The sequence below is a fragment of the Strigops habroptila genome, chromosome 20 (genome assembly GCF_004027225.2).
Source record: "Strigops habroptila isolate Jane chromosome 20, bStrHab1.2.pri, whole genome shotgun sequence".
Lineage (NCBI taxonomy): Eukaryota > Metazoa > Chordata > Aves > Psittaciformes > Psittacidae > Strigops > Strigops habroptila.
Window position 1 is genome coordinate 4648113 of NC_044296.2, and position 14534 is coordinate 4662646.

At 48.3% G+C, this 14534-nt stretch overlaps 1 protein-coding gene across 10 annotated transcripts in view; it reads left to right on the top strand.

Annotated features, from left to right (window-relative positions):
* PTPRS (protein tyrosine phosphatase receptor type S) overlaps positions 1–14534 on the top strand; it is a 98138-nt gene that overhangs the window by 24411 nt on the left and 59193 nt on the right. For all 10 annotated transcript variants that reach the window (XM_030509390.1, XM_030509394.1, XM_030509392.1 and 7 more), the window contains exons 4-5: positions 3631–3819; positions 13344–13454. In XM_030509390.1, the coding sequence (XP_030365250.1) occupies positions 3631–3819; positions 13344–13454 (300 nt within the window). The remainder of the gene's footprint in view (positions 1–3630; positions 3820–13343; positions 13455–14534) is intronic.

A 14534-nucleotide genomic window follows, 5' to 3' on the forward strand; every position in this document is an offset into this window, starting at 1 on the left:
AGGCACGGGTACATACAGATTGATGGAAATAACTTGTAATTTCCCAAGGCACATAATGCCAGGATGCCTGTTGGGGAGGGGGCAGCTGTGAGTGTTCATAAACTTAATGAAAAGAACAGGAGTAAATTCCAGGAGTGCTGCATTTTGATCCTGATTCAGCTTAAAACTCCTGTCACTCAAGCTGCTTCATCTCTGTGTTCTTGGTTCTTCCACCCTGAAGCAAGGCTAGTTGACTGCTTGGACACCTGACAGCATCCATGAGCTGGGCCACATGCCTTCAGAGAAGAGCAAAAAATGACTCCTCTTCCTCACTGGAGCAGCATCCTCATTGTGACTTTCAGCATTCAATACATAGAGCGCCCGTAACGCTCACACGCTCCTTCTCCTCTAATTATTAAACAGCCCTGTGGGGTGAAGGGCAGCGGCATCACCCGCTTTATCTTTCTTTATCACCCACATTTCCAGCACAGCTAATTAGGTAACCCCAGAGCTGCCACCTTCTACAGCACCAGGGAGGCAGCAAGTGCCACCCGTGCTTGTTCTGTGTGACCCTGTGTGTGCCAGCGCATGCGCCCAGCTTGGTTCGAGGCACATCCTCTGGTAGGATTTATTATAGATGAACACTGAAGTGCTCTTCTCTCTTTGCCTGCCTCTATTCTTTCTCACCCTACTTTGTTCGGAGGCCTTGAGGTAATTCATCAGCTTTTCATCGGGGGTGTCTTTAAGCACCTCAGTCTAAGAGCAGGTATGAACAAGGTGTTTGGGGTGCTCTGGTAATATGGCAAGGGCAACGTGAAAACATCTGCCTGCTTGAGCTAACATGGTAGTCAGCAGCAGGCAGCTGCCCAGATGTGCCCTTGAAGCATCTTCGGCTCGTGTCTTGTTTCTTTTGTTCTTGCAGTTGCCTGGGCTGCTTTTAGAAGGAGAATTCACAATCCAAACCATTCCTTATTTATTTATTTGGTAACAGGTTTGGTGGGGTGGTGTTTGGGGATTGATGGGGAGGGTGGCAGGGCACGCGTGTGCGTGTCTTGTGGGGGTTGAGCTGAGGTTGTAATTGCATTACTACAGGGAATCTAGTTAGGGGATGAAAGCAGTTTCACTTTCCTGGCAGGAAGGAAATCTGAGCACTTGAATCAGTGCAATATGTGATGTTCAGAGATGCTTCCTCCACTGATCTGATCCTCAAATCTGATCACGCCTCGAGTCGCAGTTGTTTTAATTAAACTCAGAGGAATTGTGCACATTGTGCTGCAAGATTAACATTTTTGTTTAATTAGAAACACTCAGTAATAATAGTTGTAGCAGGCCTCCCCCAACACACACACACGTGCACGCAGACACCCCGCCAGTCGAGAGGGTTATTCTCTCTGTGGATTAATTGGTTGATGAAATTAAAGGTCGGGGGTTTGAGCCAGGTGGAGCAGCAGCACCAGGGAGCAGGATGAAAGCAGGAATCAATAATGATGTCATCTGCAGCCAATGCGGCAGCAGCTCCACGGCTCCTTCACAACACACCACCGCCTGGTTAAAGAGCAGGAGGGAGGAGAAGACGTTAAAGCCTGCCTGGCTGGAAGCTGTGCAAACGCAAAGCAATTCCCAGGGCCCCTCTGTCCCGAGCTCACTCGTGGAGGGGCTGGGGGTTTGCAGGACATGGGATCTGCAGGAGCACACACTGTTTGGAGGCTCCTATGATGCCCAAGCACAGCCTGGTGAACTGAGAGCTCAAAGGTTTGGTTCAGTCCCTGGTTAAAGCTGTTTATCATTTAGAATGCAATGTCCTGGTTTAGAAGTGCCTCAGATGCACCAAAACAACGACATTTATTGTCCATACTGGATCTGTATTACTTCAACAGTTATAAAATGGTCCGTGGTTTTGTTGGTGGTCAGATTCCTTTGCTATATGAGGAGAGGTGTGGTTAATACATTTCACTCTCCAGTGAGTCACAATAGATCCTTTATAACGCTCCAGCAGTGGTCAGAGGAAGGAAACAATGCACATTTTTAAACACATAATTGGGGCATTTAAACCCTTTTCTTCTCTACAGTAGCTGTGCACTGCTAATAACAGTATTGGACAAGAGTTTCTTGGCCTCGAGTATCAGAGCACCGCAGAAACCTTTAGCTCTGCCTTCATGATTTCATAGATTTGTACAAGTCAAGTGTGAGGCACAACGGTGTGTAATATCTCTTACCCAAAGCATGTGTGTTTGGAGCTTGTTAGAGCAGTGCTGGGGTCTGGCCGCTCTGCTTTGCTCTTAGAGGAAGAAGCACCCACCATAGCAAGGCCACTGGGTTTCTCTCTTCTTCCACCATCTCTGGGCTCAGCCATACCCAGTTTGGCTCCATTCCTTCTAACACCTAATGTGCCAGCAGTAGGAATGAGCTTTAGTTGTGTTTGCAGTGGGCAGGGATGTGTCCCAACCAAGGCAAGGGTTTCCAGCCATCTCTGCTGCTGCTGTGAGAGCTCCTCTTGGTTTCATGGGAGCTGATGGTGATGTATGTGGCTTTTTTAAAAATCCTGCCTTTTTTAAATCCTCTGTTATTTCCCCTCTGTTCCCTCACCTGCTTTTGGGATGGATTCAATGCCACAGGTTCCTTAGGCTGCGATTCCTCCACATGCTTTGTTTGAAATGACAGAGAATCCCTGTCAAGTCTCACCCTGGTGCCAGTATCCTCCCTCCAAGCAGCCCTCCTTCAAAGACTGATTTTCTGAGGGGGAAAAAATGGCATGTTCCTGAGCAATATCAGTCAGGATAAGACAGCTCTCTTCCCCAGGAGTTAGGAGGTTGTGACAAATATTATGGGGGAAGCACTGGGGTTTTGTATTAGTTACCACAAATTAGGCAGCACGGGTTAGGATTGCCCTCCTCACCCTCATTAGTGAAGGCAAAGACAAGATTGAGAGGAAGCAGGAAGCTCAGTTGAGCCTGTCTTCTAGGTGCTGGTGCCACATCCCTCTTCTTCTAGAGCAGCAGCATCTGAATTAATAAACCTAAAAATCACACCCTGTCTGACACCACTTGGCTCAGTGGTGTTATGTGTGTCCAACTGCAGCTGGTTGATGCTTTCCTCTCCTTTCCAACTTCCACTGTCTCTTTGACAGGCCTCCTCATACAGTCACTGTCATTATTTCTCTTGTGCAGTTTGTTTCGTACCGTGGGGTTTGGAGGGGGAAGATGGACCCCTCCTTTTAAATGTGACTCTGCAGCCCATGCTCTGTGGTGCAGGGATCTTTGCCGTACGTGTGCACAGCTTCTGCTGTAAAAGCAAGTAAGTGCCAGTCACTTCCCTGACAGAGGGATTCAGTGCAAGACCTGGAGCAAGTTTGATGTGACTACTCCCATGCCCCAAAGGGTTTTAAGAGTTTGCATTAAAATGCAGAATCTTCTTGCAGGACGTTAGATTAGTCCCACAGAATGGATAAACTGATGAATTTTACTGTGTAATGCATTTTCACAAATCATCTATGGGCCATTTACTGTTGCCTTGTTTTAAATTGCAGTGCACAGAGTCCTGGGCAGCAAGTCTGCCTGATGCTTTCTTCAGTGTGTTCCATCGAACAGCTCCATCAACTGCCCTGATTCCCAGTGTGTGCTTAACCAGTCTTCCTTTGTTCTCTACCACCAGAGGACCAGTTACCTCCTGGCTTCCCAAATATTGATATGGGGCCCCAGCTGAAAGTGGTGGAGCGGACACGAACAGCCACGATGCTCTGTGCAGCCAGTGGGAACCCAGACCCAGAGATCACTTGGTTTAAAGATTTCCTGCCCGTGGACCCCAGTGCAAGCAATGGGAGAATAAAACAGCTGAGATCAGGTAAGGTCTCTGTGTGAGACTAGAGGAACTGAGACCTAGAGACAGATGTGAAGAGACTGCTCAGAGGTTTCTGAAGCAGAAGAGGGGGCTGAGAGACATAGGTGTCACCGGTGTGGATTGGGGCATTATCTTTTCTTTGGGTTTGGGACTCATGTTCTTACCCAGGAAGTGGCTGGAGTATTTTCTCCTCCAACCCATCCTCCTGGCCTTCCCTACTGCCTACCTGACCTAAAGGGAATCACAGCAGGGAAGCTGGTTCCCATCCAGGAGATGCTGTAGCTAGTTCCCTGGTTAACAGTGCTCTTGTGTCTCAGGGGAAACTGGGGACTGGATGCGGGCTGAGGGTTTCCTCCTCAGACCAAGAACCGGGTAAGGAAGAACCAACTGCTATGGCAGACACGGCTCTTTAGGCTGCACACGCCTGGGGTAGGGTCCACAGCTCAGGCAGCCTCTTACTGTCAAAACATGAGCCTGTTGCTGTAAACTGAGCCTCTCAAAGCTGGCGTTGAAGAACAGCTCTTGCAGGATCTCTCCAGCATCAAGTCCCTGCCGTCATCGCTGGAGAGCAGTTGTGAGCATTCTGGAGTGACCCTTGGTGCTCCATGGAGCAGATCTCCATGAACAGATGTACCCCAGCTCCGTGGCTCTTGTCAGTTTTCCATCTTCCCCATCTGCTTGTCCATCTGTCCCTCTTGTTTATTTTATGTTTGTTGTTCTCTGTGTGTGTGTCAGAGTGGCATCTCTTAATATTCACTTTTCGGGAGATGGTTTTACACTTGTTAAATCTGCCCATTCACTCTGTGCGTGTGTGAGAGTGTGTGTGTGCAAGGAGGGCACACAGGGTGTATTTACTTTGGAATATTACTGAGAAAGCACTTCCATTCGTAGCTGCAAAGATGAAACAAGCTTTGGAAGTTTGACCATTTGACAAAAACTAACCTGAGAAGGAATCCTTTTTAAATACTCCTTGGACTGAGGGCTTAGGCCCAGCCTAAAGAAGATGTGTCTCTGTGGTTGGACCTCGCAAGCACTAGAGTCACTTCAGCTACTCAGAACATTCCTTTAGCAAAGAGAGGGAACATTTTCAAGAGTTCCTTGGCAGAAGCATGGCAAAGGGAGAGCAGAGGTTTTGGTGAAGCAAGTGGGGCTGCTCTGTTCATATTAGACATTTTACAAGTCATCTGGTCAGGGGAGAGCCAACCGCTTCTGTCCAGACCTCTCTGCCAGCTCCAAAGGAACCGGTTCTGCCTACCGTGACACCGGAGCTGAACATCAGAGAGTGTCACCATCTGGTTTTCCTCTTGCCCTGTTTGGCAGAGGTACCATAGAATGATTTTTAGTTCTGTGGGCCACCAGAGGAAAAGATTCAGTGTAGTTCCAGTTCTGTTTATACACCTGCACAGCCACGTCCTTACTCAATGAAGCAAACTTACAAGCAGATACTTAAACTGCTTTGTTGAATTGGGTTGGTGAATCCTGCAGACGCAGATGAGGTTGACCTCCCTGTTTTATCCTAACAGCTGAGGCAAATGCAAATCAAACAAATCACTCAGCATAAATAATGAGAGGTAAACTAGCATTATATCATGCTCTGTGCCCATCATCTGAAGTGTGACTAATGCACAAGCAGATTAGTTTTAATACATTCATCATCTTGCTAGGATGCCTTTCTACTCTTTAACTGGGTTTGATCTGCTGTTTTCCTTCAAGCCACCCGAGTGCTGTGTTTTCATTCCAGTGCGTTGGTTAGCCTCAGAGTGAACTCCTGGCCTTTCTGGTAAATCAGGAGATACCTGCTGAGAATTAATCTCGTTTACAGCTGCTTGGAATTAGTAAACTGGTGAAACCCTGAGCATCTGTGTCAGCCTTAGGAGTGGAAGCCTGTTGCTTGTGTGAGAGGGAGTGCAGATTCCTGGACTTGGGAGTTCTCTGATTTCATCTGCTTTTAGGGCCTTTCAAAACGTGCATGTCCTGTGATGCAGAGGCCTGTGACAGTGCAAAACACATTCACATTAGGGCCATCCGGACTGCGTTAGTATTTTGGTCAGTGGAAAGGAGTTGTTTCAAGACCAAGGCAGAGCAGCTTCAAATGTGTATGTCTGACCTGAGTGTGATGGGCAATGTGGTGCCTGTTCGGGTGCTGCTGCTGCGAGTCCTGCTGAAGTCAGAACTGAATTTAATACATTTATCTTTCCAGAAAACAAACTTTGCCTCCAGAATTGTGGCACTAGCACACATTTTAGGGCATTGGATGCTTCAGGACACTGCTAGTGAGCTGCAGTGTCTTTCACCTACAGGTCATCAGTATGATTCCAGCCCAGCCTCCTGGGGAGTAACAGTAGGAGTGCAGGGAGGAGGAGTGACCCTGGTACTAAAGCACAACTTCATCACTGCACTTTGTGCTAACAGATTTAGCACAGAAGCCAGCGACTGTGTTGTCTCTGAGGACTTCTCTGTGCCTTGCTCCCTGATGGAGACTGGGACAGGCTGAGACAGGAAGGGACAGTCACCCTGATCCTGCCTGGAGATGAAGCCATTGGGATAGCACTTCTGCTGCTTTATGGTGGAGGGTGTTAAGAACTGACTTGATATCGGTATGTGAGTTAGTGGCAAACATGCACATGAGCTCATTAAAAGGTACAAGTGAAATGGCATACACAGAGCTCTGCAGAACTGGGTAACTGTGGCCACATTTGCTTCTTGTTTGTACTAAAACTCAGTGTTTTGCTGGCAATTTCAATGGGCCTCCGAGACCATGGTCAATATATTCACATCATCCTGGGGACCCGTTTGTGTTACTGGGTCGTCAGTGTAATGGAGCAATAGTTGCTGTGTCATTAACCATAGTGGCTTTTCTCGATCCAGTATTTCTTCTCATTTCCAGATAAACTTTCCAAGCAATTGGAAATCTTTTAATACTTGAGGGGTTTGACTGAATGAGAAGCGGAATTGTCAGTCAAAGGAGGATGGGAAGAACCTCTTTCTTCCCTTAGACATACCTGAACATCTCAGCTTTAGAGACCCAGCTTGTCTTAAGAGTTTAAGAGGTCTTGGTGGTGGAAGGGAGTTGGATGTTTTGCTTAACCCGGTGCAAGCAGTCTCAGGACATGTGGAGTAGAAGCCCAATGTCCTTTGCTCAGCCGTGCCACCTAGGGGGGATAAGGGAGGCAGCCTCCGGCCACCTTCTCCCATCGGAGGAACTCAAAAACCTTTTGTCTTGTGTGTGTCTTTTGTTCTCTAAATAACTGCCTATAACAAACTTCTCTTTCCTTTTTTCCCCCCTCACTTTTTTTAACATTCAGAGACTTTTGGTAAGTTTGTTCAATTAAAAACCAAAACAATCAAACCAAAAACCCCCCAAACCTGCTGATGTGCAGATTTGTAACCCTTGCCCTTTAACCTAATTCCTTTGTAACAGCTTCTTGAGAGGCATGCTATGCATTTCTTGTACTAACTCTTTCAGTAAGGATCTTCTGCCCTCTTAATGAATTTCTGCAGGGGTATTGCAGGCTACAGAAAGAATAATAATCATCCTAATTAATATATCTGTATAAAGAGATAACAGCTAAATATGAACCTCCTAACATTTGATAGATGTCTTTTGGTATGTTAGCAACAGTTGTCCTGGAATTCCCCAATTACACAATAGCTTGTACCCTGGAACTGTGATAATTGTGTTCACACCTGCAGGAGGTCTTGGAGTTTCACATCTAACAGGGTTATTGGTGTTCTCAGAAGGGAGAGGTGGGGGGGCAGCATGTTCAAATTGAAGCTGTAAATCACAGGTCATCAGCTATGGGAAAGGGTCGAGCAAGGGAAAAGCAACGTCGCGTGTGTGTGTGTCCCAGATCATCTCCTTCCCTTGAGGAGCAGGAGCCTCCTGCAGAACTCACGTCACATTTCCTCTGTGTGCCAAGGCCCCTTTTGTTATCGGAGATGTGGCAATTGCAGCTGCCAGCCGGGATCCAACACTGTAAAACTGCACAAGACCCTGGATGATTGCTCGCTTGTTTGGAACAGAAAGCTCCCTGCAGGCCTGGGGAGAGGAGCACAGCACACACATGTGCTCACACGTGGCCTGACAGAAGGTGGGGACGTGTTTTCTGTCATTACCATGGCAATGGTGACTGTCCTCCTCTCCCTATTTCAAGGCTTGGAGAATCCACAGGCAGCTTGGTGTGGGGGAAGTCAGAGGCAAGGCTGGGGGAAGAGCAGATCCCATCCTCTGTGACAGCAGGGGACACCTGCATGTGGTGTTCTACCTGGCACCATCTTGGTCCTTTAGAATCCAGAGGAGAGTCCTTTAAGCTGCCTTTTGCCTCTGCTGCTGAATGCTCGGTTGGCCATCTGGGTTCATGCAGCCTCCAGATTTGCCCTAAATAAGCACATCCCTGGCTCCCGGGAGGCTGTGGAAGGCAATATGAATATTTGCATGTGGCACCTCAGAGCCAGCTTTTCACTCGGAAAGGCAGCATCCAGTGTGAGTTCCTCCTGCTTTAGTTTGTCTGCTCTGGCCAGTGGTTATCCTCATGCATTTGCTCCGGCACTGTTTGGGACACCAGGCAAGCAGCTACTGAACACAGGTGCCTCCCCTCCACCACCACAACCCTGTATCAAATCTTACAGGACCTGCCAGAGTTCTTCAGAATGATTAATCTATTTCATATCGTCTTCTAGCACCATTCTGCTGCCCCTATATTGAATATGAAGCTGGTTAGATGTGAAACTCCAACAGTGAAAATCTACCATCTGTGTCTCTGCCACCATTCAAACTGCTGTTCTTCCCTTGCGAGTGCCTTGATCTCATTCGGGTTCAAATTGTGTCCCGTCCGGCCCTGGTGTGGGGCGTCTTGCAAAACGTGTTTTGCTCCTCACCTCTGTGTCCTGTGTGCCAGAGTTAGAACTGGAAGGACCAAGGTGGCATTGCTTGGCTTACCTGGCTCTCCAAGAGCTGCTGACAGCCTATTTCCAGGAGCATCGCTGGTGCTTAGAGGGAACAGGGGATAACTAATCGACAGCGACACGAGAAGGCAACGGCTGCTGGTGTGCCTGTGCTTACACAGCTCGAGCTTCCAGCGTGTTTCTCCTGTCAGTTAGAGTGAACCTTTGCAGGAAATTGCCAGGCTTAGCCAAGGCCAAAGCAGCTTTATAGCAGTGGGTGATGTTGGGGTCTCCTCCCCTCCTCTACGCTCCTCCCAATAGCCTTGTTCCAGATTTGTGCCACAGATGGCAGATTTTCACTCCGGTTCTGAGACAGAAGGATGTATCTGAGGCTGTTTGTATTTCGACTGAGTTGAACTATAACCCTTTGCTGCTTTCTCTCTCTCTCTCTCTTGCTTTTTAAAACCTTCCTGCCATCTCCTGTGTGGAGATCTGCCCAAGTACACGCTCCCCACACCTCTTCCAAGCGCTGCCTCTCCAACCTTTGTCCTGACAGCTAACCAGCCTGCTTTATTAACCTTAGCTAGTTCCTAACCCTAACTAGATGCTAACTTGTCTCTAGCAAATAACCTAACCTCTTAACTAGAAGCTGAGTATAACTAGAATCTAATATCCTAACACTATAATACCTCTCTTCCCTCACCTCCTTTGAAAAATAAAGGTGAACTCTAATCAGCATCTACATCTTTTTACCTTCTATCCTGAAAATGGAGGATTGAACCGCAGCACAAGAAGGATGAGCAGGGCTGAAGGATAAGGAGGGAAGGAGCTTTCTGATGGTTAAGGCAGAAAATTGGCATGCAGGAGGCTTTGACTCCTGTTCTTGCCTCTGCCAGACCTTCCCTCTGTGACCTTGGGCAAGTTGCTTCACCTCTACCTCGGTTTCCCCACCTGTAAAGCGGGGTAATAATGCTGCTGTACTTCGCTGGGGCAGAGAGCAGCATAAGGCTGGTGTCTGCCGTGCAATGTGCCCTGCTGGGAGGTGCTGCAGAGTCACAGCACTGTAACCAGTGCAGAGAAGCTCCTGCATTGCTCCCTTGTAAGAGGCAATACTTGGAATTGCGGGATCTGCCCTGTTCTCAGGATTGGGGTAAAAACCAACCAAGTGAACCCCCCTCTTTGACAAGCTGTGTGACAAGTTTGAATGCCACTGTGAGCAAAAGGACCTGCCGGGTTTTCAAAGGAAGATGGTTGCAACCTCAGGAGGTCAGACTGGGGGGACAGTGATTTTACCATTGCCTGGGGCCGGTTCACCAGCCACGGTGTCACTTCCTCTCATCTCTGAGACCTGCCTAGGCAGGAGACTTGTGTTAGGCAATGAGGCACAACTGGAGGGGGGTTGAATAAAATAACCCAGGGGAGATGCAGTCAAAAGTGTAGCAGGACTCTTCTCCCTCCACACAACCCCCTCCTGCACTGGCTCTAGGGAGGCTTCCTGAGCAGTTGCATGAAGCAGCCCTTTCACTTGGGCAGTAGTGTGGCCTTCTTCAGAGCAGAGCATCTGGCTTCAGTCTCTGTGAGGAACCACTGAAGGAGAACTGAAGGTCCTGATAAGGACAAGCATTGCATTCCTCACACATCTGTGCCAACAACTAAAGTTTGGAACTGGGAATTTGTTAGCAAAGGTGGGATCGAACCTGCAATTCTTAATGTGATGCAAGGTCCCTGGATATCCCTTTCCCTGTCTGGGCTAACACGGCCATAATGCCAACCCTTTTCTCCAGGAGTGATGAAGGCAAATGCAGGTTCATCATAAGTTCTGCAAGTAGCAAACAGTAATGTTAACTGAGAGCTTGGAGATTTCTTTGCATTCTTAGCACCAAAATGGAACCAGGCTTAAGAGTTCTCAAGCCAAGTGCCATGGAGGCTCTGTGAAGAGCCAGCTGAATTGGACTGCTTTAAAAAGGGCATCCCCACCTTAAATAGCCCGAGCCCTCTTCAGTCTGTCCCTATAATTTCAGATGAGGTAGAGCAGGAAGTTTCCACCTGGGAACTGTCTTCCTTGACTCAGGTCCTTTTCCCACGGGCAGTGCCGGTGCTTGGGGTTTGACAGTCTTTTCACTCACTCTCTTTGTTTCCTTTGCAGAAGGTACACCGATCCGAGGTAAGACACCCCAGCTCACTCACTCAGCCACTCTCCAAACACTTCTCTCCACTCAGTTCCTGCTTCATTGACCTGTGCTCAGTACAGATTCTTGTTGTTGTTGTTGTTATGTTTTCTTGTCCTGCTTCACCTCTGGATCTTTATTATACCTGTCTTTATTTTGTATATGGTTATAATGTCCTTCTTTGTTTGCTGGGTGCACTTGGCAATACTGATACTGTTATTCTAATAACATCTCAGCCTGTCCTGCCTCAGATTTATGGCAGAGTTTTAAGAGCTAATCTCTCCAGAACTGTGAAGGACTGAAGTTTATCTATCTTGGAACATTAAATGCTGTCAAAGCTTGGGAAATACTTAGGACCTTCTCTTGGTTGGTGCAAAGTGCTCCCGAGCCACTGATGATGGTGGAGGTTTCCCAGTCCTTTGCTCAGTCAGATCTTCAGCACTTACCATCTCCGTGTACTCATTTGTTTGGCTTCAGAGCCTTCTTTCCCCTTCCTCCCCACTCTCCTACCCCTAGGTTTCCTTGGGAAAGATACCCATGGTAAGTAGCTTCTGCATTGTCTCTTTAATGGAGCTAAAAAGATACTAGACCTCAACGGTCACAGCAAGTCAGAAGGAATTGGGTGTGCACCCCTTGGAAGACGTGCTTTGGTTTTATCTACACTGGCAAATTTAAAAGTCCATAATTCTCTGCTGGTAAGAGCAAAAGGAGGTGCTGTAGGTGGGATTTACTTTTTCACACATCATCTCTATGGGCTCCTGACAAGTGCTGAAAACTCATTGAGCTCCTTACAGTATCACTGCAACCACTGCATTCACCAGCAAAGCTGCAGCAGTAAAGATGAAAGGGGTGAGTTCTTCTTCCCCTGCAGCCTGCCTGCAGCTCGTGCTCCTGCTGCTGCTCTACAAAGTGGCTTCCTCTCCCCTCGGTGCTCTCAGACAAGGGATGCTCATGGGCTGCACACAGGATTTGTCTGGAGGCAGTGGAAGCAGCCCCCAGTTTGTCCAAATGAACAGAAGTTTCTAGAAGAACTCACTGGCCAGCTCTCCACCACGGTGCAGCTTCCAATGACAGAGCATGCTCGAGCTGTAATTCAGTATGAAATGTGCTCAGCTGGTGTCTCAGTGGGAAGCTTCAGTCTATTTGGTTTCTAACTCCTCTTATGCTGCAATAGCCGCAGATTCTGCTGAAATGAATTCCATTTGCTTTAGTGGCTTGGGTGGGGTTGGTTTGGGGTTTAATTCTCTCTGCTCTGCCTTTGGGAGCTATGAGGCACAGCACATGCTGGCACTGTCACACCCCATCCCTGTCATAAACCCTCTCGCACATCACGTCTTCCCACGCAGCATCCTTCGTCACCCGTGCACACACGGAGGAACGTGAGCCCCACGTCCTCCTCATGTGAACACCTTGGGTTTTCCTTCCTGAAGAGGCTGTGTCTGCAACCAACAGTGATACCATTTGCACGTTTCTCACTTAAGATTTTATCAGTAAGATTACACCGAGCTGGAATTGTTTGGTTTTCATATTTAAGGGTATTTTTTGCAGAGGTGGAAGTTTAAGAGTCTTACCACATATGAGCTCTGTCCATATCTGTAGTATAATCATGTACTCCTAATACATAAAACATTTGATAGCCTTGTTGAATTATTTATATAGTATGTATTTTAACTGGAGTTTTGCTGGGATGAAGCCTTCTGAGGTAAATGAGGCAATTTTCTTCCATGTAGTTACATGCTGCCTATCTCTGCATGTTTGCTGACAGGAGTGTTTAGTAGGGGCTCTGGGTATATTCTTGTAGGCTGCAGTAATGTACAGGTTTAAGAAAAAACCTTAATCCTTTTGTCCAGGCAATTTTGAAGTTCCAGTGCAGTATTTACAGCGTTTTCCTTTGGGAATATTCACTAATAGTAAGGTGCTTTTCGCACTGACTCTTCTCTCCTGTAGGCTTCCTGTGAAGCAGATATTTAGGCACAAACCAAAGGTATCAGAGATAAAAATACTCCAGGGATCCTAGGCAGGGGGTGACAAAGCCTCCTGCTTTTACAGTCTCTGCTTCAAATCAAGGAAGGGAAAGTCAGCTGCCTTCTGAGGGATTTCTGGGGATCCTGGTAATATGGATTGTTGGAGTTGATTCCATAAGTTCTGGTGCAGAACGCCTGCATTGCAGAAGCCACAAAAGTTGGTTCTTTTGCTGATCATTTCAATATGGAGAGTAACACTTGGTATGGGGGGGGGAGGGATTGAGTTTTCTCCTCCTGCTGGGTATGCGTCCAGCTGTAACACTGAGCACAGACAGTAGCTGATGTTGGCAGAGGGCTTGGTGCTTCCAGAGCTCAGGAACTGCAGACAGCATCCAAGTGTTAGCCCAAAGGGGAGGACAAAAGCAAAACGCTGAGGCTATTGCTCTCTTTTCAAGCCCAGACCAAAAGGTGATGATCGTGTCTTTGCTGCGGTCTTCTTCTCTCCTCCCAGGTGGCCTCCAGATTGAGAGCAGCGAGGAGACAGACCAGGGGAAGTACGAATGCGTGGCCAGCAACAGCGCTGGAGTGCGCTACTCCTCCCCTGCTAACCTTTACGTGAGAGGTAGGGAGCGCATCGGCTCACACACTGCCAAATACCTCCCTCCCCATGGCCTTCCTGTGTCCCCAGCTGCTTGGTTCCATCCTGTCCCTGGGGCAGGGGCAGCGCCGGGGTGGATCCTTACAGTGCGCTGCTGCGCTCAGGGGCATCCTGGTGCACCCCGACTTCTTCGTCCCCATAGCGGGTGGCTCCAGCTACCACACCAGAGCTGCAGAGCAGCAATTGAGGGCTGTGTCACCCGCAGCGACACCAAATGTGACCCAAAACAGTGTGCCCAAGGGTCTGCCAGCATCAACCTGCAGAGCCCAGAGGGCAGTGAGCAGGTTTGGCCGCAAAGAGGCCACAATCCCCTTTCTCCCGAAAGATCCTTGCTCTCTGGAAGTGGGAAGGTTTCAGTTCTACTGGTGTGGGTGTGAGAGGAGGGGAGGACCCTCTCAGCCCCCTCCACTGAGCTCTCAGTGCCCCTGGTCTCACCAGATTGCCACAGGAGGGTGCATTCTCACTTCTTGCCTAAGTCCCAGCTGGTTTTCCCTTTGCCAGCAGTAACTTGTCACTGGTTCCTTGGGCACAAATGCTGGCCTTGGGCACAGACTCGCAGAGAGCTGGAGAGGGCTAGCAGACAGCTCTGCCACAGTGCCAGATCCCTTCACCCATGTAGCTTGGGAACAGATGACAGGGGGATGGGCTTCTGCTTGATGCCCCCTCGATGTTCTCACACCCAGTGGGGCAAGAGCCTTTCTGCTTCCTTTCTTGGTTTATTTTAATCTCTCTGATCTGTACTATTTTGTGTGTAGTTTTGGTTTAATATCTTTCCACAGCAAAACCCTTTTGGTAATGAGAGAGCAGGGCCGGTCCTTCTCCCTCTTTTTAACAATACAAAAAGAAACAACTACCATTGGGAGTTAAAAAGGAAAGTTACATCCCAGCAAACTGTGCCCATTCCATCCCATCGGCAGAGGAAGCGCCTCCCACCTACACTCACGTTAACTCTGCGGTCCCATGCAGAGCCATGCTCCTGTGTGCACTCCTTTCTCTCTCTCTCTTTCTCTCTCTCTCGTCTCACGCTCACTAAATCACATGCAC